The sequence below is a fragment of the Ictalurus punctatus genome, chromosome 10 (assembly GCF_001660625.3).
Source record: "Ictalurus punctatus breed USDA103 chromosome 10, Coco_2.0, whole genome shotgun sequence".
NCBI classification, from domain to species: Eukaryota; Metazoa; Chordata; class Actinopteri; order Siluriformes; family Ictaluridae; genus Ictalurus; species Ictalurus punctatus.
In genome coordinates, this window is record NC_030425.2 from 9,999,236 (window position 1) to 10,024,721 (window position 25,486).

The following is a 25,486-nucleotide window of genomic DNA, read 5'->3' on the forward strand; positions in this document are numbered from 1 at the left end:
CGAGAATGTTTGGATTTCTCACAGGAAACTTCCGTGAACTCTGCTGTTCTCACCACCGACTGCAGGAGAAAGATAACACGACCGCATACTGCTGTGATGTAATGCGACATAATTAAACGGCACTTTAACTATTCACTACAAATTACTCCACTGTTTATAGCAATGTGATAAATAGTATAAGAAGCGCAAAGTTTAAGCAGATTTTGGTGATCTCGTGTGTGGACATGCTTCCATTTCAACCCAGTAACGAGTCCGTAGGGGGATTGTCATACACTCAAAATCCATCTTGTAAAACCTTTCCCCCTTTGCTTTTTTATTTTTATTTTGATTTTTTTTTTATGTGCATTTAACATACAGCAATAACCTGACAGAGTGACAAACCTGGAAGGTTACACCAGTTATTAGAGTACATTTCAATTTGGAGTTGAAACGCGTGTGCAAACTGTGGATCCGATTTAAATTAGCTTGTTAATTGATAGTAAAAAAACAAAACAAAAACAAAACCTAAATAAATAAAACAATGTGCAGCCAAGAACAGATTGCTTAGATTGTATTCATCCTTAATGATGATGATGATGATGATATTAATAGTAATAATAATAATAATAGAAGTAGCAGTCATCATCATCATCATCATCAACAGTGCAACTTTCTGTAACTAAGAATTATTTATTTGTTTGTTTCACGCTTTAGTTCATTCATGACTCTCATAATTACTGGCTTATTACACTGAAGCAATTGTCAGAATTGTTAATCACATTTTTCGACTTCTTTTCTCCGTAGGAAATGGACTGTACCAAATCCAAACAAAGGGGAGGTTTCTGTTCAACACTGCGCCCTCTTCCAAACTAAGCGATGTGCTTTTGGATGTGTTTTAAAGGTCGCGTTTCACCAATACAAAATACGGTATAAATGTATAATGCGACCGGAAGAGTGATGTTTTCCTAGCGCACTACCTTCCAGTCCCTCTTGATCGTTCCCCCCTCCATCTTTCCTACAGGATCAAGGCCCGTGTGGCTGGAAGAAGTTCGGCTGCGAGCTTTGAAGGATGCGACGAAGATGGCGATGAACGGTGGGGAAGAGGATGCGTTATATGAGAGTGCGGACTACTGCGATATCTATAACCTCCCGCATGTACCTTATGGGAACAGCAGCGGGTATTTCTCTCGGATACAAGGTACAGTAGTCTCTAGCGCTCCTTCGTTAATAATGCGCTGCTGCTGCCCTTAAACCGATGATGCACTGCATCATTTAGAGGTGCAGTACTGAAAATGCAAGATTTTCTCAGAAGTTTAAAAAAAAACAAAAACATACACACACTACTGTTAATTTGCATGTCGTGTAAACAAAAATGGCTTTCATTATTACAGCCTAGAGTATCTGTAACTGCAGTTGTGGGCTGATGTTTTTTTTTTTTTTTTTTTTTTTTTTTTTTTTTTTTTTAAATCATCATAGGCTATATCTGTGACTGGTGAATGCAGGAATAACATGATGCAGTTCTCCTACTGTGTGCTCTTCTTCTCATGTTTGTACTATTTGAACTGCACTTTTCCTTCAATAAATCAACTCCAGATTATTAGCTGTCTTCAGTAGGGAACACACTGATTTGTGAACACTAAATTGAGCTCAAGTATAATTGCAATATGTTATTTCGACCATATCGTTCAACCCTACTTTGCAGATCAGGATGAATATTGTAACCATGACAGGTTCATGTTCCTATTGACATCACAATCGTAGTATAATAACATGATCAGGGTTGTTGTTAGTGTGGTGGTATAGGGGTTCACAAAGATTCAAGTGGGATGTCTGAATGTACTTAATGTATCCAAAGTGCAATATGAAATTTAGAGGGTTTGGGTCCCATGCACAAGATTTGGGCCAAGAATTCCTATCTGAACAATTTTACTCAAAGTTACACTCGCACCCACCAAGTTACATGTATCTGACTCTGCTGCAGAGATCATTCCTAATGTGGCAGAATTAGATAAAAGTTTCAGTTTTTATTTCCATAGATTTTAGATGTTGTTACACATAGGACTGCAGACTGTTGCAGTAATGGTGTTGTCACTGTCATAAATAGATCATACACCTAGATCATGCGGCTTTCCTTGCCTTTTTGAAAGCAGTTCCTCAGGCAATCGGTCACAGCAAAATTTCTGAATGGATGGGATCTGTTTGTGTTGCCATAATACTGGTTGTTGTCCGAAACACAAACTGGAAACAAATATCTTTCAAATGTTCTGTAAGACAAGCTCCAGTGTCAGGTGCGTTCTACCTTTACCTTCTCATGTACTCATGGCCCTTGCATTATAGATGCTTAAGGGTATGGCCTTTCACTGAATTAAAGATTTTTCACCACCTCCCTTATTAGTGTTGTAGCAGCTGTAGTTTTTGTATGTCTGTAATTGAAAGTCATTTCTGCAACCTGGCTTGCTACAACCTGGAAAAAAATGTAGAGTCTGACCTTGAACCATGCCCGCATACGTCCTCTTTGGGCCTTTTTCTGGGTTTGTATTCTCAGATGACTACGAGAGATCACGTTTGGCCTCCAACATCACAGAGTAGAAGAACAGGAATCACTTCAGCATAGTTCATGTATTGTTCCTTTTAGCAGAAAGCTTAAATCAATACCAGAAATGGTCTTCCAGAGTCTTGGTAATTCAGAATCATATGGGGATTTTCAGTTGACCTAATCGAATGTCTTTTTCCTTTACATTTTTTAAGTCTTTTGTTACATTTACTCCTGACATCAAGCTCTTTTGGCACTGACACATTCTCTGTCCATTGGACTAGAAGCAAATAGTGCTTTACACTCTGATGCTATTTTAGTCTACTCAATCACTGTTGTCAGGAGTCCATTGGAACTGATACAGTTGATACATGGGACAGCAATAGTGTAGCAGCTGACCCTCCACCCTCCACCCCCACTTTCCCCAAACACGCGACTGTATATTTTGTGGAACAGCATGGACTACAACCAAAGACTGAACTATTGCATGAAGCAGGCATGAGTAGCTGTGATCATATCTGCAAGGAGAGATGCAGAAAAGATTCACAGTTGGGTAACTGGAGGGCTGAATATGGAAGCCTAATTGCTTACTTAATTGTCAGGACCGTTGCAGTTCAGTATGCTTTTGTAGGCAAGGCCCTTTTTCTGCACTTGGTTGCATTCAGCAGAGTCCAAGACTCTGAGTCTACTATCAAGAGGTGTTTTCATTTTATTACAATAATAATAATAATAATAATAATAGTAGTAGTAGTAGTAGTAGTAGTAGTAGTAGTATGCAAAGTAGCTGCAAAGTTGTTTCAGTCCTGTCTAATTATATCAGAATGCATTAAAACTACTCAAATTTAGAAATGAAGAAAACTAAGAAAGATTAAGAAAAAGTATTCTTATGAAAATGAAACATATATGACTTTTTTTTTTTTTTTATTTGAACACCGTACCTTTCATTTATGTGTTTGTTTAACAACCCATGTCTGACTCCGTTATTATGGTCTTCTACACATTTGGCAAAATCACAAATCACTAAAATAATAATAGTGCTGTCTGACAAATAGAATTTGACAAACATGTCATTAGTTCATCCTAACTTATAAAAACATGGTGGAGTCTGGAAGTCAGGACAAAATATCATTAAAAGAATGTGAAGGCCAGTAATATTTTTCCTTTGCTGGCATGGTGGTACAGAGGGTAGCTGTGTTGTCTCACAGCTCCAGGGTTCCCAGTTTGATCCTGAGCTAGTGTTACTATCTGTGTGAGTTTCCCATGTTATCCCCGTGTCCGTGTGGGCTTCCTCTGTGCTCTCCAGTTTTCACCAACCTCAAAAAAACATACCAGAAGGTGGATTGGCTACGCTAAATTGCCCATCAGGTGTGAATGAGTGTGTGATGCCTTCTGCCTAGTCACCCCGGGATATGCTCCAGATTCACCGCAACTCTGACCAGGATAAAGCAATGAATGAACAAATGATGGAATTTCTACCTTGAAAACCAGTCTTGACTTGAATATTCCCTTTCAGGTCCAGAATGTGTTCTGAAGCCTCCTCTAAACCTAATGGATCAGCAGCCGCCTCATCCCTTTCAGCATGTATCTCCTGCCCAAACGCTTGGCCCAGCACCTGTTCTGATGCCACCAGACCCTCTCGCATTCTCCCTTTGCAGTCCCCTCTCAGCCAAACCTCCCCTTCACCTCCAGCTGTTCCCAAACCCTGCCGTCACAGCACCCCCTGGCTCTAGCCCCATGCCGCCTGAGAGCGAGTTCCAGGCAACTGGCAGCGATCAGGACATTGCACTAGAGGAGCTGTGTAGACCTCTCTACTGCAAATTGTGCAACGTCACACTCAACTCATCCCAGCAGGCGCAGGCACATTATCAGGTAAAAATCACATACTGATATGGCTGAAATCAATGTGAAATATATAGCAATGTTAAAAAGTCCCTTATTCTTAAATTGTAATCTTCATGTTGTGTTCAATACAGGATTGTTGGGTCTATGCAGGATTCGGCATTGAAATCCACATCCCATAATACTATGTGACTTACAAACATGGCCGCAGACTCTTAACTCACAGGTTGCGTCCAAATTCGCGTACTGTGACAGTGCCTACTGCATTCGATTCAGCACCTACTTCTCGGCCGTTGATACAGTATGTACTGATCAGTATAAGTGGTAGCATGAATACAATCCAGATGTATTACACGGCGCAGATTCTGACAGCTTCTCCGCGCCCATCCCGTTGCAGTGTCCACAGTGTCCAGTGGTTCCATACTGCAGATTTGGGGCGGGAGCAGTAGGTGATCTGAATATTTTTCGCCTACTGGTTTCTGAATACTGAGAATTCGGACATTCTACTCCTCTGGCATACTGTTTTTCGCCTACTGTGTAGTAGGGTAGTCGGGATATTCTGACGCAAATTCACTTGATTACTGATCACAGTCACCTGGACTCAATTACACACTCACACAATATAAGGACTCTTGTTTCCACTCACTAACTGCGAAGTGTATGTTCAGTCTGTCTTTACCTGTTGTTACCAAGCCTTACACTCTGTCATATTCTACCCGGTTTATGACCTTGTTTCTTGTTTTCTGGTTCCATGATTGTAGTCATTGCCTTTTTCAAGTTGTTTGCTGTTCACTGCGTATGATTTTTCCTGTCAATTTGGACTTGTTGTTAAGCTTGTCTAATAAAGCTGTCTTACCCTGCACTTGCATCCGCATCTGCTGTTGTGACATGGATCTCCCACTGACCCAGGTCATCGCTTTTGATTTAAAAGCAATACAGTTATATACAACTGTAAAACAGTCATCATCTCTGTTAATAGCAATATAAATAATATTAATGTGAACACACAAAACCCATACTCATGCTAGGGGACCCTCCTGATGGTATGTGGGAGTGTAAATAAGAGATGAAGTGAATACAACAAACTAAAATCAGCTTTTTGTTTCATATCTCTATTGCCTATTCTGCTATTTTTCATCACTTTTATTGCACTTTTTTGTTTGAGAACATGATCAAGTTTCATTTTAGGGAAAACATTTTTTTACATGTTATTTTGACCCAAAATGAACAACAAAAGGGCTGATATGAAGGCGAATCAAGTGTTTTTTATTTGATCTTAAGGTGTTTTCATTACTTTTTCCCCCTTTGAGCTATATAAGGAATAAAACACTTTGAGACATGCTGTTATAGGAAAATCCTCAGTGATGGGGTGGTGTGTTGCTGATATCCCAAAGTTGATTCTTTTTTTCAGCATATCCCAAAGTCTTTCATTCCTCTTATATCACAGCATTTTTTTCAGCAACAACATATTTCATTAATAAAAGAATAACACTTAAAAAAAAAACAGTTGACAATTACATTTAATGTTGTGGAACACCCACAAAAGGAGTTATTGCTTAAATTATAACAGCTATAAATAGTCATTTTTCTCATCAGATTTGAGAATTCAACAGCGCTATGGTGTAAGAAACTAGTAACAAAACTGATACTATGTGGACTACATTCTTCATGACAGATGCTTTTGTTTTGGTGCAGGGAAAAAATCACAGCAAGAAGCTGAGGAATTTTTATGCTGGCAGTCAACAACCACCTCCCATACGAATACCTGAGGAAGTAGAGCCAGTTTCACAGCAGTCCCTCTCCACGCCACCTACAGAGATTGGCACTGCAGTAGGCAAACCGGTAAACATCCACCCACATATATCCTTTTCCCCCTGCATATTCAACACTAACACCTGCTTTTCATTCATTTAGCTGAGCCCTCTACAGTTCTGAGTATATAACACACGATTGCTGTATAAGTCATTAAATAAAAACTATACATAAAGGTATTTTTAGTGTTTTGAATGAATATATATATATATATATATATATATATATATATATATATATATATATATATATATATATTACATACATACACACACACACACACACACACACATATATATGTGTGTGTGTGTGTGTGTATATATTTATATATATATATATATATATATATATATGTATATATGTATGTATGTATGTATGTATGTAGGTCCCCCTTGTGTCACCAAAACAGTTCTTTACGTTCGAAGCATAGACTCCACAAGACCTCTGAAGGTGTGCTGTGGTATCTGGCACCAAGAAGTTAGTAGCAGATCATTTAAGTCCTGTAAGTTGTAAGGTGCGACCTCCATGGATCAGACTTCTTTGTCCAGCACATCCCACAGATGCTCGATCAGATTGAGATCTGGGGAATTTGGAAGCCAAAACAACACCTTGAACTCTTTTTCATGTTACTCAAACCATTCCTGAACAATTTCTGCAGTGTGGCAGGGCGCATTATCCTGCTGAAAGGTGGTAGGTGTCAAAGTAACGTCCACATGAATGCCAGGACCCAAGAGTTCTCAGAAGATTACCCAGAGCATCACATTGCCTTTGCCAGCATGCCCTTTTCCCATAGTACATTCTGGTTCTGATTCTCAAAAGCCCATTGTAAGTGCTTTTGGTGGTGGCTATGCAGTCCCATACACAGCAAGCTGCAATGTGCTGTGTGTTCTGACACCTTTCATATATATATATATATATATATATATATATATATATATATATATATATATATATACATACACACACACAGTGCCCTCCAATAATATTGGCACCCTTGGTAAATATGAGCAAAGAAGGATGTGAAAAATTGTGTTTATTGTATTGTTTATCTATTTGATACTTTGTTAAGAAAATTCACTAAAATACTCCACTCTCATGGATATCAAACAATTGCAAGCACGACACAGGTTTATCAAAACAATATCTTTGTTAAAATATTTGTGAACATTTATTGGCACCCATATGAATTCCTGTGAGAAAAATATGTTTGAAGTATATTCCCATTGATATTTTACATTTATTTTTAGTACATCTGGGTGACTAGGAACAGGAAATTGCTCAACCATGACTTCCTGGGTAAGACCAAGGGTAAGACCAAGCTGTGATGTGTGGCAAAAGGTTGTTGAGCTTCAGAAAATGGCAAGTGGTTATAAGAAATAGCACAGGCATTGAAAATGCCCATTTCCACCATCAGGACAATAATTAATAAGTTCCAGTCAACTGGAAATGTTATGAATCAACCTGGACGTGTGTCTATATTGTCTCAATGCACTGTGAAGAGAATGGTTCGAGTGGGCAAAAAGTCTCCAAGGATCACAGCTGGAGAATTGCAGAAGTTAGTTAGTCTTGAGGTCAGAAAGTCTCCAAAACTACAATCCGAAGTCACCTACATCACCACAAGTTGTTTGGAAGGGTTTCAAGAAAAAATCCTCTACTCTCATCCAAAAACAAATTCAAGCGTATTCAGTTTGCCAGACACTACTGGAACTTCAAATGGGATCGGGTTCAATGGTCAGATGAAACCAAAATAGAGCTTTTTGGCAATAAACACCAGAGGTGGTTATGACACACACAGAGAGGTAGCCATATGGAAAAGTACCTCATGCCCACGGTTAAATATGGTAGTGGCTCGTTTATGTTTTTGGGGCTGTTTTTCTGCCAGAGGACCTGGACATTTTGTTAGGATACATGGCATCATGGACTCTATCAAATATAACGATCCAAAAAATACATTAAAAATCAAAACAAAAGTGGTTTACTGACCACAAAATCATGGTCCTGCCATGGCCATCCCAGTCCATTGACTTGAAATCCATCTCAAACTTGTGGGGAAGAGGAGAGTCCACCAGCGTGGACCTTGAAATTTGAAGGATCTAGAGACATTCTATATGGAGGAATAGTCTCAGATCCCTTGCCATGCATTCTCCAACCTCATCAGGCATTATAGGAGAAGACTCAGAGCTGTTATCTTGGCAAAGGGAGGTAGCACAAAGTATTGACTAAAAGGGTGCCAAAAATGATTGCATACCTATATTTAACAATATTTCATTTTGGATAAACCTGTGTTTTGTTTGCAATATTTTGATATCCATGAGAGCAAAGTAATTGTGAATATTTTCTAACAAAAGATTAAAAGGTTAACAATAAAGACAAATTTTCACAGACTTCTTTGTTCATATTTACCAAGGGTGCCAGTATTAGTGGAGGGCACTATGTGTGTGCATGCGGGCGTGTGTGTGTGTATGTGTGTGTGTGTATATATATATATATATATATATATATATATATATATATATATATATATATATATATATATTTATAAAAAAAAATTTAAAAATCAATTTGAAATATACTGCATTCTGTACACTCAGATGGAAAATAGGTACAGTTTTAATTGCACATTGATCATGTGGTGTCACTCTGTAAGCCTTTGTTCAGTGAAACCAGCACGATAGTAATCAGAGCCAATCTCGCGTTGCTTCTCCCCCACTGCAGGCGTCCTTTATCGGCCCCAGCAGGGTCATCCTGGCCACAGAGAATGACTACTGCAAGCTGTGTGATGCCTCCTTCAGCTCCCCCGCTGTAGCCCATGCTCATTACCAGGGCAAGAACCATGCCAAACGTGTACGGCTTGTCGAGGCCCAGCACAACGCCAGCTCCTTGTGAGTCAATATACCAATAAACATAAAAAGAAAAAAAAACAGTAAGCATTAAGAATGACCCAATGACCCAATGATGCTGTTCTTAGTTTGGGACCAAGTTTTAAACAATTCCACTACTGTGTTAAGTTGAAGATTCAGAGGAGGCTACAATTTTTTGTGGTTAAGATGTCTATTTAAATACTAATAATAGTAATAAGAAGAATAATGAATGAACTATAATTATTATTTTATCTAGCACCTTTATGACGTTTAATTTGGATGAAAATTGAGTTACAGCTCCATGGCACCTGGTTTGACCCTGAACTCGGGTTTATGTAGAATTTCACACCCAACTCTCCTAAAGCATGCTATTAGGATTGGCTACACTAAATTGCTCCAAGGCATGAATGAGTGTGTGAAAGTGCATATGGTATGTTGGACTGACGTCCCATTCGGAGTGTACTCCTACCTCACTGACCGGATCAAATTCAGTTACTGAACATTGAAAATGTAATATGATCAAATTCTGAATTAGCCCAGAAGGGCATTTTTAGCACAAGCCCATTGTACTGTAGTGACACTGAAGTGAAAGATAAAGTTTATACCTATAAGATTTGCATAGCAGATGTTTGTTTTCCATTTGGCTTTATCTTCTGCCTGGTTTTGTCTTGATAACTGGGGAGCTTGTTGAAATGTCTGAGAGGTTAGAGTGGGATAAGTCTGATAACTAGCACAGGACACTGCGTCCTGCTGTTCTGTTGAAGATTTGATTAGCCCAGTGAGCCTAGACTAGCTTGGTTGTTGCCGTTGTTATGGGGTTAAAAAATAATCATGTATTCTTTTCACATTTAAACAGTCAAAAGTCAGTTACTTTAGTTGTGTATTGCCATGGTCCTTATGAGCAAGCTCACTTCATGAAACCTCATAATGTTAGCTCATGTGTTATGCCCACAATGTTTTTGAGAATTATGTATTATTTTTGCAGGGATGCAGCAGACCTCACACAGAGGCGTTCCAGGAAAGAAGGGAATGAGTACAAACTAAAGAACCGCAGGACCCACATGAACACTGCTATTCCAGGTACATTCAAGGGCACAGGGGCTTCACATGTTAAAATATAATATATAACAATATTTGAAATGTAGCAATTTCTATCGGTGCTTCTACCAATATATGATGTGTATGATAGATATGTCCAGCATGTAACAGCAATGCGCTTCAGTAATAAAAATAAAAAGGACCACACACTCAGAAGCATTTTGATTGCTCAGAACTACCATCCAAGGTTTCCTGTGAGATCGTTTGTACTACTATGTCAGTGGTTAAACTTCTAAACTCAGTAATATAATACATACATCTTGAATTTATTGTGATTATATTTTGTATTCCTCAAAAATCTTATATATACACTATTTATATAATTTAAATACATAAGCTAATGTGGCTTCTTTAGATAGCAGTCCATCTGTGACCATCACATGTCACATGCTTTCACTGATGCATGAAGATTGGATTTAGTTTCTGGCCTGTGGTCAAGGCGGTGACGTTAAATGCTACATTTCTGAGCTGTGTTTTGGCAGCCGTATCTTTTTCAGCAGCTGGCTGCAGAGTTCAGTGATAGCTGGCTGTCCTGTGGGTACCCTGCTATACTCGCTAAACACAGTGCCAGGCCTTTGGTGTTTGCAAACCGATCTTTCAGCTCACGTCAGTCTGCCCTTTAGAGTGTCGCCCGCATGGTGGCAGGTCCCAGTCATACGCACTTGCCCTCACTGACCCTTCCAAATACACTGTCCTCTCCCATACACACACATACACATTTGCAGAATCCACATTGCACTCGGATGAATCACATGGCACAGGGTGCTTTGGGTTAGTAATATTTTGAAAATACTGTTCCAAAAATAGTGAGGCATAAATTCCATCTTAAAATAGTGTGGTTTAGTCCCTCACCCATTGTATATAACTCTCATCTGCAGTGGTATTAATTACTGTAGTTTATCTAGTCAGGCTGTGGTTAAAGAATGCATGATTGCTCATTGACTACGTTTACACGGACAGCCGTAATCTAATTATTGACCTTACTCCGAGTAAGATAATAATGTGATTAAGGTGTTTACATGAGTCGCTTTTAGAATACTCCTTTCATGTACCCGTTTTATACGTTATAGAACATAATTACGTTAAGGAAACACGTCATTATGTCACCGCGCTACGCCGTCCGATGTCCCTCCAGAATTTCACGTATCAACATACAGTTCGTCTTCGTTATGGTACCGTATACAGTTTTGGGTGTTTTTATTTAAAAAATTTTACGAACGCTTTAAGTGCAGTTAATTATTTGTCATTCTGTACGTGCAAATAGACAACTGCTTGAAGCCGTGGGCTGCGTCCCAAACCGCATACTTACCGTCTATATAGTAGCTGAGATACATGTATTTTTCCCCACTACAGGCCTATAGTAGGCAAGTGTGCGGTTTGGGATGCAGCCGTACTCTCTTGTTCGCCATAAAATGTTGAGCACTGCCGTAGTGATCGTGTCTTGTCACAAAATGCGGCGAAAACTCTTACACGACGTTAATAATGTGATTAAGGTGTTTACATGTCTGTAATACACGTCGATAATGAGACTAAAACAGGAATACTCCACGTCTTAATTCGATTAGTGTTTACTTCGAGTATGACCTTAATCGGATTAAGGTAATTTAAAATTGCTGTTTACATGGTAGTATCTTAATCACAGAATTGTCTTAATTGGGTTAATAGTGGATTATTGTTGTCCATGTAAACGCACTGACTAAAGAAGCAGTACTTGCTGTTAGAAATACACTATATGTCCAAAAGTATGTGGATTCCTGACCATCACACCCAAATGTGGACCTTCCCCAAACTGTTGCCACAAAGTTGGAAGTAAACAGTTGTTGTCTAGATTGTCTTTGTATGCTGTAGATTTATGATTCCCCTTCACTGGAACTAAAACCTGTTTGGGGCCCAAACTGATTCCAGCTTGACAATACCCCTTTGCACATAACAAGGTCCATAAAGACATGATGCCCCAAGGTTGCAGTAGAAGAACTTGAGTGTGTTGTACAGAACCCTGACCTCAACCCCACTGAACCCCTTTGGAATGAACTGGAACGCCGACTGCACCCCAGGCCTCCTCACCCAACATCGGTGCCTGACTTCACTAATGCTCTTGTGGCTTAATAGTCAAATCCCGACATCCACACTCTAAAATCTAGTGGAAAACCTTCCCAGAAGAGTGGAGGTTATTATTAACAACAAAGGGGGACTAAATCTGAAATTGGATGTTCAACAAGCACATGGGTTGATGGTCAGCTATCCACAAACGTTTGACCATGTAGTGTCATTTTTACAAAGTAGTAAAATTATCTAGATTTGGTGAAAAGAAGGTGTTGTTTTTCCTTTCCAGTGCCACCCTGGGCTTGCTGACTGGTTTTAGGGTGCCAGTGTCTATAAACATGCTTTGAGAGAACTATAAAATGCAATTATTGTAATGATGTAATGATTGATCATGTTTCCACCCATAGAACTCCTGTTCACTGGATGTTTTTTGTTTTTCACACCATTCTGTGTAAACTCTAGAGACTGGAGCTCAGCAGTTTCTGAAATACTCAAACCAGCCTCTCTGGCACCTTCAACCATGCCAAGTCATTGAGATAAAATTTTTCCCTATTCAAATGTTTGATGTAGACATTAGCTGCACAAACGAGCAGATGTACAGGTGGATGATGAGAGTATATACTCGTCTTGTTCTCCAAGTATCTTTACCTTATAAATTTTCTTGGATGTCAGTTTCAGGGCCATATTACAACCCACGGCCAAGGCAGAGAATCCCACGTGACTTGGCCATGTGTGTGACGCCAAGCGGGCAGTTCTATTGCTCCATGTGCGACTCGGGTGCGAGCGACGAGGCTGACTTCCGACTGCACCTGGAGAGCAAACAGCACAAGAGTAAAGTGTCTGAGCAGCGCTACCGCAGCGAAATGGAGAATCTAGGCTACACCTAGGAGGCTGTCCAAGAGAGAAAGAAAACCGGAATCATCCATGTAATTCTCCAAGTGCCCCTATTGGCTTTGTTACAGAAAAGTTAACCCGAGAACCAGTCTTACATACTTTGCATGGAATGTTTTAATTCAGTGATATTGGAATGAAAAGAAAACTACCTCTTGCAGAATTACAAGTCATTTTTATGTCAGATTGTGCAGCTTTGGATACATTTATGGGAGCACCCTGTTTTATGGTACTTGAGAAACTGGTCCCTGAGAGGAATGTTTTTTCCTCCCATGCTGGGATGATGGAGAAAGATGGCAGCTTTGGTAAAGGTCATCAGGATCATAATGACTTCTATCAGTATTACAGTTCTAGTACTGGATCAGCTTATGAGGACTTCCAATCCAAGTGGGTCTCTGCAGGTTCTGGTTGAGTTTCTTTTATATTTATGATCCAGTCTCTTCTTTCTAATGTACATATTGTTTATTGTGCAATGAATGCCTCAAAAAGGAAAGGGATCAATCAGAAAAAGTCAGAGGCAAACCTCATTGCTACAGACAGCCTTGGGTTCACTGTGTTATTACAGGAGTACGCCGAGTGTAGAGACCCAGACTGCCATCAGAAGGTTAGTGTCACAACTGGGTTCATGTTAGCTTCTTCAGAACCTGTTGAATGTACTGTCACCGCGATGACAATAACTTTCCTTGCCGGATTTGCACAAGTGTCTCTAGATTTACTCTAAAAAGTATTTACATATTTATTTATGTATTACAAATTTTAAGTATTTAAGTATTTACAGCCACAAAGAGTGTATATTATTGTGTTTGGTTTATCTTTTGGCAAAACTAGTGCAAATAATGTTTCAGTATAGCAGCCATGCACATCATGATCCCCTTAGCTACAACCAAAAAAGTTGGGACACTGTGTAAAATGTACATTTTATATGTTTTCTGTGTTCTAATGTGAATAACATATGGGTTTATGAGACTTGCAAATAATTTCATTCTGTTTTTATTTAAATTTTACACCACATCCCAACTTTTTTGGAATTGGGGTTGTATTTCCATGACATGTTTTCCCTTCTCAAACTACAGCAAACCCAAAGTGTAGCTATTTTTAAAAAGGTGCCTTTGGGTCAGTCCCGCTGTGCACCACTACCTCACTCTTCTTAGAGTGGAAAGATTAGCCACCTGCCAAGGCATTCAGTGTAATATACTGACAAATCCTAAAAAAAATATTTGTATGTATTTGTAGACAAGGAATTTCTGTGGAACGTTATTACTCATTTTAAAATGACAGTGCGTGTACAAGGCAAGTAAAGTGACAAATGATCATATATACAGGAAGAAAGTCAATTATGGAAAACTTCAAGCGAAAACTCCACCAAGAAACATGCATTAAATAAGTTTATATTGAAATATTTGTTATGCGTTTTTTTTTTCAACCTATTTGTTTAACAGCCAAGTTTAGCTGTTAGCTCCTTAAAACAGAAAAGCAGATGCTTCTTATCACATTCACTATTTTCCAGGGATGTTCAGTGTCATATTTTGAGAAATTCAACATAGAAATAATGGAGACAGCAAATGAATGCAATGCAACGGCAGGTGAGACAGCTGGACAGTCTAGAGGATTAAAGCACTGCTCTTTGAGTGTAGCTGAAAGGAGTGCTAAAGCCCACTTGGCACCACTATCAGCAGGTAGTTGAACAGCATTGTGGCTAATGGAGGAAACTGTTAATAAAAATTTAAAAAAGACTAACATGTTGATGAAGTCTAAAAAAAAAAAATTATTATTTAGATGCCATTTAAGATAATGGTAATGTTAATTATAAAGATGAATATGCAGTTGTTCAGGGTGGATCTTTCCTTTGAAGGCTTGTACTTGATATTAAGCACTGTAATTGAATTCTGTGATGAGCTGTGTGCATAAATACTTGTTTACATTTACAGAGAATTTCAGGCATTTAATCAAGGGCATTGCAATACTACACACTGTAAGAATGCCTCTTCTTTATACCACTCCAGCCATTCAATTCCTGTTTTCATCATTCCTGAATTCAGCCATGTTTAAACCATTAATAATCTGTATAATTACTGTAGAAACTCCTCTTTGGTTTTGTTTAGAGGTAAATATGGATAATATTTTGAAATTATATAAGCATGACAATATTGTTCCTCATATGCACAAAGGTATTGCTAGCTTGGGCCTCAGGCTTTTTTGGCTTAAAGCCATGAACTTATTTCTGCTTGCTGCACTAATATCATTGTACGAGTACAAACGTTTTCATGTTCAATGTTGAAAATGGCTCAGTTGTGAGCCTCTGAGATGAAGCACATATCTGTTGGTGATGCTGATGCTCACTGTGCAGATTTCATGTGTTTTCACCTCTTTTCACTTATTTATACACTCTGGTTGTTGTGTTGTCAACACAGCAAGGTTGAATGCTCTCCCAGGTATTATTGCTCATGGACTGTTAAGGCTGCACAGTGTTGCTCATAAAAACCCCATAAGGGTGACCTGGAGAGGTCATTATATATTTTTCCATGACGCCATGATAAAGGAACAGTTCACCATTCTTCACTGACCAACTTCAATGCACAGCAATAATCTCTGGTGTTGACTGAATGCCTTGAATGAACAAACAAACCCCATAGAAGTGAATTCAACACTGTAGGTGTTCATTTTGCTCTGTTGGTTTAAATATGTATGCTAAATGAGGCAGAACAGCTTTCAGGCATGCAGTGCCTCAGATCTGAGAGATTCTAAGCAAGCACTATGTTGTTTGCTAGAGTTGCTGGACAGGCCAGGCGTTTCCTGTGTGGAGCAGGAAAACAGGAAGCAGTGACCCCCACATATAAACCGGCTTTCCCCAAGGACACTGTCCTCACACCGACTCATCTCACTTCTCCCAGCCAAAACCAACACTAACTTCCAGAATGGCCTTGCTAGTCATTTTTATCTGAAACTCTGTGACTGAAGGCTTTCCCTCTTTATTTTGTGGAGATGCTGATGAATCAAAATAAGATAGTGCCTTCTGAAACAACACTTTCATTTCTTGAATTCCTGTGGGACTTTTCCAGAAAGATGTTTTGGGTCCTGTCCATTCATGGTGCAATATGTGGCAATATTTGATTTTTTTTTTTTCCTTTATGAAATTATAATAATATAAAACATACTCCAGGATCACAAATGTACTGTGTGTTTGGAGAAGAAAAAAGGAATATAACCTTACTGAAGAGACTGCTGGGACAGTTATTTTCACTGCATTGAAATGCATATGTATAAACAAAATGTTTCAGTAAATAAGAATTACTTTAGCAATTTTGCACTCATTTTTACAAGTGTGAATATAAAATAAGTCATAATGCTAATCCACTTGTCCAAGCATTAAAAAGACATTCCCGGAGTTTAACCTGTGTCCCAGTGTAATAATGTCATTACGATCTTGCCTTGAGATTCCACGCAGGCCATATTCAATAGTCAGCACTGTACAAGAGGAAGTCAGCTGAATGACATGTGTGACTGTCGGTTTATCAATGTTTGAACTGAGTGAATCCTGCATGCTACAGCAGAGGAAGTAATCATGCTAATGTGCCAATCTAATATCTAATCTGAACTTCTCACAGAGCACATTGTTCAGATTCTGTATTGCTCTATGTTTTACTTCTTCAGATTTTATCTTATTGGCTTCCTCTAGCAAATTATTTTTTTATTTTTTTAAACTGAAGTTTACATTTAACAGACATACTTTTATATGGCAAAAACTTAGCTCCTTATCTCAAGTTGTCTTTCTACAAAGTTAGCCACCACGAAAGTTAAAACATTTCCACATAGTTTTGGGTAACTGTGTTATAGGCAGAAAAATACAAAGCATAAAATGCTGCCACACACATGCATACAGCTGGGGTCATCTGCAGCCCAAAATGTTGCACAAGCATTGTGTTTGAGGCATTGTGTCAACTGCTTTCAAGTATATACAATGAAATTAAGTTTATTCCTGTTCCTAAAAACAAGCTATTTTTTTATCAATATCAATGGAAAGGTAAATTTGAATGATTTGAAAACACTAGCACTCCACCCACCCCCCGGGGGGCTACTTCCAATTTTACTAACAGCTCACCTAGGGTTATTTTTTGGAAACTAACAAAAATATGGTCCCCATTGTTCTTATTTACATGTGTTTTTCTCATTCCATATGCTGTTCTCAACCTCAGCCTTTTTCAGTAGTGAAATTTCACTCCAACCCTCACACAAATCATACATTCCAACAAGTTATATGTCCTCCAGAGTGGAGTATAGAACAGGCTGACCAATGTTTCTAGCTTTAGTATTCAGTTGTTAGTTGGAATGAGCAAAATTAATGACCTTAATGACTTTAAACATGGCATAACAGTTGGCCAGGTGTGCCAATATTAGTATCTCCCAAATGACACTCATCCAGGTCTTTCATGCTCTAATAACTATTTCAAGCAAATTACGATTAGTGATCTCCAATCCTGTACACAAAAACAGCTGTGTGGATCAGATATGTCACAAGAAAACGGAAAGAATTGGGCAAGCAAACAGACGAAGTATTGCCTTCCGCAAAGTAACCAGCATTGCGGTTGACCCCATGTACTTCTCACACAAACTCTTCACCCTCCTGCTGTTTGTCAAAAGGTACCAATACATTCGGGCCCTCAAGGCCAGACTGTGTAACAGTTTCTTCCCCCAAGCCATCAGACTCCTCAATACCCAGAGACTGGACTGACATCAATCAAGACACACACACACACACACACACACACAGACACGCAACTGAACACCATTCCACTACCTCTGCAATTTTTGCACATTTCTTTCTTAAATTGCTGATAAAACACCGTAACCAAAATACTGTATTGATCACCTGCATATTTGCTGCTAATTAGTATGTTATGTTTACATTTACAACATTTATTATTGTATTGTAATATCTCTTTGCACCTTATTCCATTCAAGAACTGTGTATTGGTCAGTGCTGCACTGTCCTTTACTGTGCATGTTGTCCTATTTCGTAATTGTTGTACTGTCTTGCACTGTTGCACACATTTGCACATGTGCACTTTATGTAGTCCTGTGTATGTCTTTGTAGTCTTATTTGGTTCTGTGTAGTCACATGTAGCTCTGTGTTGTTTTATGTAGCACCATAGTCCTGGAGGAATGTTGTTTCATTTCACTCTGTACTGTACCAGCTGTATATGGTTAAATGACAATAAAGACACTTGATCTTGAACTTTAACGAGTCACAAGCAGGCAATTCAAATCCGTAGGTCATGTTGAGTGCCAGTGCTATCAGTGCAGAACAACAAAAACTGTCTCCAATTTGGCACAGAACCATAGAAGAGTAAAAAAAAAAAAAAAAAAAGGCCTGGTTGGACAAATACAGGTTCCTTTTTCATTATACTGATTGAAAAATAGAAAGAGGAATGCTTTCCTAGTATGCAGTAGGGCTACTTATACCTGTTGGAGAATATCTGTGTAACAGCATGGCATTAACCTTACTGCGCAATGCATTTAGCATCTTTTAGTATCTGCAAATGGGTGAATTTATATTGTTTTGAAGTCTGAAGTAAGTTTTACTGTGTAGGTGTGCCTAAATTTCTGATAATCAGATTGCATATGAAAACTTTTTGCATCCAAGCATTCATTTTATTTAAAAAAAAAAAAAAAAAAAAAAACCCTAATCTTAAGTGTAATTAGATTACAGAGTGGCATAATATAAACATTAAAAGGAATCAAATAAATGCTATTTTATTTAAAAAGTATAAAATATAAACATATAAAACTAATAAAAATTGCATTCCAAAATTCCATAATCAGCAGTTATGGTTGGTAATCAAATGGACCTCAGAGCAGCTGAAGAGTTTTCCCGTAGGCATGATCACCCTTCTCTTGAAGAAGCCATGCTAGTTTAACTTCTTTCTGAGTGATACTGTGTACAAGTGAACATTGAACATAGCTACGATACACTATATGGCCAAAAGTTTGTGGACACTTGACCATAACACTCATTTTGGCTAGTTGAACATCCTATTCCAAATTTATTTCCACTTTGCTGTAATAATAACCTCCCCTCTACTGGGAAGGCTTTATGCTATATTTTGGAATGTGGTTGTGGGGATTTATGGGATTTTCATCCACACAATCGTTACTGAGGTCTGGTATTGATGTCGGGCATGAAGGCCTGGTGTGCAGTGAATGTTGCAATTCATCCCAAAAATGTTCAGTGGGGTTGAGATCAGGCTCTGTGCAGGCCAGTCGAGTGCTTCCACTCCAACCGTGGCAAACCATGTCTTCATGGAGCTCGCTTTTTGTACAGGCACATTGTCATACTGGAACAAGTTTGGGCCCCTTAGTTCCAGTGAAGGGAAATTTTAAACCTACAGCATACAACGACATCCAACAGTTATGTGCTTCGAACTTTGTGGCAACAGTTTGGACAATAGTTGTGGCAAAGATGGTCAGATGTCCACAAACATTCATCCATATAGTGTATAAATGTTTGAATTTATGCGAGAATATATGATGGAAGTGTTTATGGAGGCATTGCTAAGTTTGTAATGTTGTTGACCAGATCATCTTACTAGTTGTAGTTAGGTTAGCCAATGACACTTTTACTGTAGGCTTTGTCAGTAATCAGTGAGAATCAAGGACAAAAAAAGAGAATCCAAAATACTTCACTCAATAAAATCAAATTTTCAGAGCATTTTATGGAGATTAGAACGGAGCTTAGAAATTAGCAATTTGCGTAGTACACATTCATCACAGTGTACCTCAGTAAAATTGTGATCCTGGTTATGATAACACATTTAATATGAAAAGTCTTCAACCTGTGGTGCAGTTCAGATCATCTGTCCCATACAATCATTTAAGAACATTTCTGTAATAAACAATAAATGTACAGCTCAAAATTCTGGGGAATCCTTAGGAAGGAAATGCAACCAAATGGGACACAGGACCAATAGTAACAGCAGAGGGAGCTAGATCATTACAGAGACGCATTCAACTGTGAGTACTCCACTGCCAATAGAGATAGAAATACTACTGCAAAACGACACTGTTATCCATTTTGTACTGTGAGATTAAAGGAGTTCAGGCGCTTGCATATCATATGGGAGTGTTTGCGGTGAACATTTATTAACCTATATTGCTAAATGGAGATAAGAGCCAGTGAAGAATTGAAGAAGAACAAGGAAAAATTGGTTCAGTTCAAATTTTCTAAGTGAGGACATTCTAAGTGCATTTTCTTAAAAGAATGTCTACTATGTGAGTCGATGTTAAAAGCTTGATCTGCATCTTATTCGAGCCATCATTCATTTCCCTTGAGCCAGTAGTTCAAGTGTTTATTGTCAGCTGTGTGTGTGTGTGTGTGTGTGTGTGTGTGTGTGTGTGTGTGTGTGTGTGTGTGTGTGTAGAACACATGATTTACAGCACTGAATCATTTCTACTGTTTGTGGAATGTTGTGCTCACATCACTGCGTACTGATGCCATAGGGCACCATTCCACACTCCTCCTTTTGCAACCCATTATATTTGGGAGTAAATATGTGGCACAATTTCCATACCAACAACTGATGTCATTCTTTCTGACCTCTAAGCTCCCTTGACCAGGTCACCAATGAACAGATTGCATATTGCTAGAGCCAAGAAACAAACCCATTAAACCCTAGGATACTATCTGTACACCAGGAAACTAAATGGTATCCTTCTAAATTGATGTTGGATTATTTGTGCTGCTAAGGGGTATATATAACCTGTTTGCAGGGATTTTTTGGTGTTGCTATACAACAGTGTAATGATTTACAGCAATGTTTGTCATGCTTCAGTTGACCAAAACCATAAAACTGTGTCTGGTGAACACTTATTTAACCCTTTATATGACTGTAATTATTGGGACTTTGTAATGTAAAAGAACTTAATCCTTTTGTTTTAATTACTGTTGGTGGGGGCAGGAGTGATTTATTTGGAAAAAGAGACCATATGTGTGGAGGTCTGGGAAAACCTGTCAGATGTTGTTGGTTGTTGTCAATTCTGGCAAACAGGCAACAAAATGCGAAAAATCAGGTTTTTCCCAAAACTTGGGTTTAATACACCATGAATATATTCCATCAACATGATCTGGAAATTTTTATTTACTTTTTTAACTTTACTTTTTCGTATTTACTCTTTATTTTAACATTGCCTATAGGCAAGTTTAACAAGCATGCTAGTGAAGACAGTGTGTGTATTTAATGTGTGATTTCCTCAACCTGTTGGATATTTATGTGCCAGTTCAGTTTGTAATCAGATAATGGTTTTCAAAATGTCCGTGATGCTAGAAGTTGGAATGGAATTTTTAAATACAATTTTCTGTTTTATCACTTTTGGTAACCAGATTTAAAAATGTTATAACCAGAGATGCACCGATGTATCGGCCAATAATCGATATCGGCCGAGAAAGGCAATTTTTCACGCTATCGGCCATCGGCCGACAGTTTAGAAACATCCGATGATCTGGGCCGATTATATCCTGTCAATCAAAAGAGGGCGGGAAAACACATGGAATTCATGCTGTGTGTAAAGATGATGTCTCTAGTGTGGAATGACGACAAAACTGCGGTTTGTAATCTCTGCACTGCTAAAATTTTACACCGGAAGTGAGCAGCAGTGAAATGTTTCATCGTCGAGTCTATACATTTTTTTTGCCACACTGCTTGACCTGCTCGCGCTCAATTAAAGTGCCAGTACACCGTTGAAAGATTTAAATGAAGATGGCAGGGAAGCAACCCCAAACCATAACATTTCCACCATCGTGCTTCACAGTTGGTATGAGGTGCTTCTCCTGAAAAGCTGTCTTTGGTCTGCGCCAGACATGTCTGCTGTTACTGTGGCCAAACAACTCTATCTTTGATTTGTCTGTCTAGAGCACATTATTGCAAAAGGTCTAGTCTTTGCCTAAATGCCCATCTGCAAACTGTCGTCTTGCAAAGGCTTTTTCCTGGCACGCCTCCCATGCAGGTCAAATTTGTGCAATGTCTTTCTCATTGTAGAAGCACGCACTTTCACACCAACAGTTGCAAGACTTACTATCAGATCCTTTAATGAAATTTTGGGGTTCTTGGAGATTTCTTTTTGCATCAGATGGTCTGCTCTTGTGCTGAATTTGCTGGAATGGACAGTCCTGGACGAATTGGCAGTCGTTTCAAATCTGCACCATTTGTAGACGATTTTCCTTACCATAGAATGATGTATTTCAAATAATTTGGAGATCTTTTTAAATCCCTTGCCAGACTCTTAGGCATCCACAACCTTTTTTTTTCTGAAGGCCTCACAGAACTCTTTAGATCTTGGCATGATGACACCACACACCTCAATAACAAAGGGAACACCAGAAAGTAGATATGAGAGAGGTAGGAAATAAGACCGGTTCCACCTGCACTCCTTAAGCAGTTTCTAATCACTGGCACCCGATCTTAAACACCTGATTCTAATTTTATGGATTAGAAGGTGTGCTAAATATAGGGATGTACTTACTTTTTCCATGTGACTAATATGATTTTTGTTCATTTAAATTATGGAAATTACTACACAGTGTCAGTTTTATGTGTCATTTGATAGAGTGTATAACCTTTATTAATAGGCAATGTTTCAAAGAGGATCAAATGTTGCTTGCTCAAATGTTGTCCAAATATGTAAAAAAAATATATATATATATATATATTTTCACATGACTGTATATAGTAGATTTCAAAATTTCACCATATGAAGGGTTTCTCGAGGCCACATACTTTTACAAAAATTGCCATTTCACCTTACATCTATGGAACACAGACAGTTGCTGTTGTTTATACCATTATATTACCAATTTTCCCTGTCAAAGTCATTCTTATATCAATGTACCTCATTTACAAATGTTACTATATACCAAGTGGAGCATTTGTACAAAAAATGAAACTACATACAATATGTGGTCACTCATCATTTTCATCAGTAAGTGATTTAAGTCTGTATAACATCAGCATGATCTCCATGCATCTGAAGGACCATTGTGTGTCTATTTTTGTAACTTTATTTAATTAACACATAAAGAAGATATATTGGGAAATTAAAGACCATTTTACTTATTATTTCGTTGTATGAATTGTATTGCTATGCAGAATACTTGCATGAATGAGACTTTTACTTCTATGAAGTGAATAGAGTGATAAATGGGTAAGATGCTTCTTCCTGTACTATTCTTCCCTTCCATGCAGATGTCCTTGTGTAAGAACTGCTGCAGCTGCACAGAAAGGCCATGTGTGTGCGGAAGTGTGTCAGGCCCAGGCTACGTTCCGTTACCAAGGGAACGGGAGGAAGTGAGGGGCTTCCTATTCACTGAGAGAATGTACTGTCTGCTGTCTCCTGAAGTAAGTGCATGTAAATACCCTGTATTAGCTCGCACGTTCAGTATACTTAAGTACTCTTAAGCTAACCTTGTAAGGTGCTCTATTGTTCTTGATATTGATACATTTTGTGAATCCTTGTTTCAATTATAATATATGCTTCTTAGGTAGCATTAACACATTGGATCACAAGACAGTGGTGCATTGTTTGTGCATACACTATAATATAAGCAATGTAATCAATTTTAAATGATTTATTTGTAAATAAATAATATCTAAACACTTCAAATATTCACTATCTATAGTGATGTTGGGTAGTTATAGGAAAATAATGAACAATGGGGTGATGTGATACGGCCCATCGGGGGGTGGATCGGAAGGGGACGTAAATTGTTTTCAAGAAAAAAAAAACACAGACAGGGCATCATTTGGGTCCTCTATGTATTTTATTGATTTTGAAATAGAATGTGCATTAATGAAAAACCCTGCATTCCCTCTTCCTCTGTATTTTCTTTTTACTGGGCAGAGGCGGAGCTTAGCCTGCCTTTTATCTAGCTGTCAGTGCAGACCAGTGTTGCCAACTTAGTGACTTTTCAGACCCCTTTAGCGACTTTTTTTTTTTTTTGCGAAAAAGCGCCTAACGACAAATCTACCGACTTTTTGGACAAACCTTAGCAACCATTCAAATGTCGCCAGTACTGTCCTGCAAGCACGAGGTCTTGCTTTCTCTCTCTGCGTCTGCTCTGTTCAGTGAAGGGCTGAGAGCCGGTGATTTAACAATGTCATGGATAACAAGACGCGCCCTTTGTCCATCATTTTACATCATTCTTATGCAAATGTTTTTAGAACACAAGACGAATATAATGCAACATGTTTTACATGTAAAATAGTCCACGTTATTACAGCCTAGTTCTCTTGTTCAAAGTAGTTCTAGTGTTCAGAAACATTTTTGATGACTCATGTTCCATAACTGTCTGTTATATAGTTTTATAAAAGTCATAAAAGTTATTTTTAAAAATCAAAAAAGTTATGAAAAGTAATTTAAAAAAATCTATCTATCTCTCTCTCTCTCTATCTGTCTGTCTGTCTGTCTGTCTGTCTATCTAACTATCTAACTATCTATCAAAACAGATGATAGATTAGGTTATATATCATTATACATGGTCTCCTCTAATATGGGGGGGGGGGGGTTAGTGTGCCACATGATAGGGGAGGTTTGGGGGGCTTTAGTTACAAAAGGTTGAGAACCTCTGACCTAGAGGAAACCCTTGCATCCGCAGACAGAACATGCAATATTGCATTTGAGCAAAATCAAAACATCATCAGTGGAAGTCACATGACTTTACTGTATATTTGTATTGATTTTGTTGTTGGAATAGAGGTGAGTTTTATAGTATTCTGTACTATAACCTGATTTAAACCAGGATGTTTGCTCCATTTGGAATAATTTTAGTATCTTGTTATTGAAAAGGCACCCTGTCCAGGGTGTACCCCGCCTTTTGCCCGATGCTCCCTGGGATAGGCTCCAGGTTTCCCCGTGACCCTGAAAAGGATAAAGAGGTATAGAAGGTGGATGGATGGATGGATGGTTATTGAAAAGATCTGGAAGAAACAAGCTTTATTTGCCGTAATTACTTTGTCATAAATTGTGATAAAAAGCTACGTAATTATCCTTAGAAAAAATTCATTCTGACATAGGCCTAGTCATCAGGAAGCTGGTAAGACACACAGTGGTTATGTGAAGATCCATCATTTTGCAGACCATCAACTGGAGATGAGGACTGATAGTGTGTCATTGAAAATGGGCTCAAAAGAAAACGAGAGGGGAGTGAGAGCGAGTTACAAAATCATCATATGATTCACTCCTACACTTCCCTTGGCAAGTTTCCCCATCTCAGTGAGCAGCACTTATCTTCTGTCAGTAGCAGTTTCTTTGGAATTTGCCACATCAACTTCTAATAACATGTCATCCAGCTGTGGTCTTCTTTTCCTTTTTTTTTTTTTTTTTTTTAAAGCTGCAGTACCAAACTTCTTTAGTTAAAAACGAACAAAAATCAATTTTTTCGCAA

The 25,486-nt window shown here is 38.5% G+C and overlaps 1 protein-coding gene across 1 annotated transcript; it reads left to right on the plus strand.

The window, feature by feature from the left end:
* The first annotated feature begins 20 nt into the window (after positions 1-20).
* zmat3 (zinc finger, matrin-type 3) lies at positions 21-18,402 on the plus strand. Its single transcript, XM_047158148.2, has 7 exons — positions 21-98; positions 784-1,177; positions 4,026-4,381; positions 6,047-6,193; positions 8,879-9,045; positions 10,010-10,104; positions 12,838-18,402. The coding sequence occupies exons 2-7, from the start codon at positions 1,060-1,062 to the stop codon at positions 13,050-13,052; spliced, it is 1,098 nt and encodes a 365-aa protein (XP_047014104.1). The 5' UTR covers positions 21-98; positions 784-1,059; the 3' UTR covers positions 13,053-18,402.
* Positions 18,403-25,486: the final 7,084 nt, after the last annotated feature.

Coding starts and splice junctions, on each gene's coding strand:
- zmat3 (XM_047158148.2), top strand. CDS start 1,060: ATGGCGATGAACGGTGGGGAAGAGGATGCGTTATATGAGAGTGCGGAC. Junction 4,382..6,046: donor AGGCGCAGGCACATTATCAG/GTAAAAATCACA, acceptor GTTTTGGTGCAG/GGAAAAAATCACAGCAAGAA. Junction 10,105..12,837: donor CATGAACACTGCTATTCCAG/GTACATTCAAGG, acceptor CTTGGATGTCAG/TTTCAGGGCCATATTACAAC.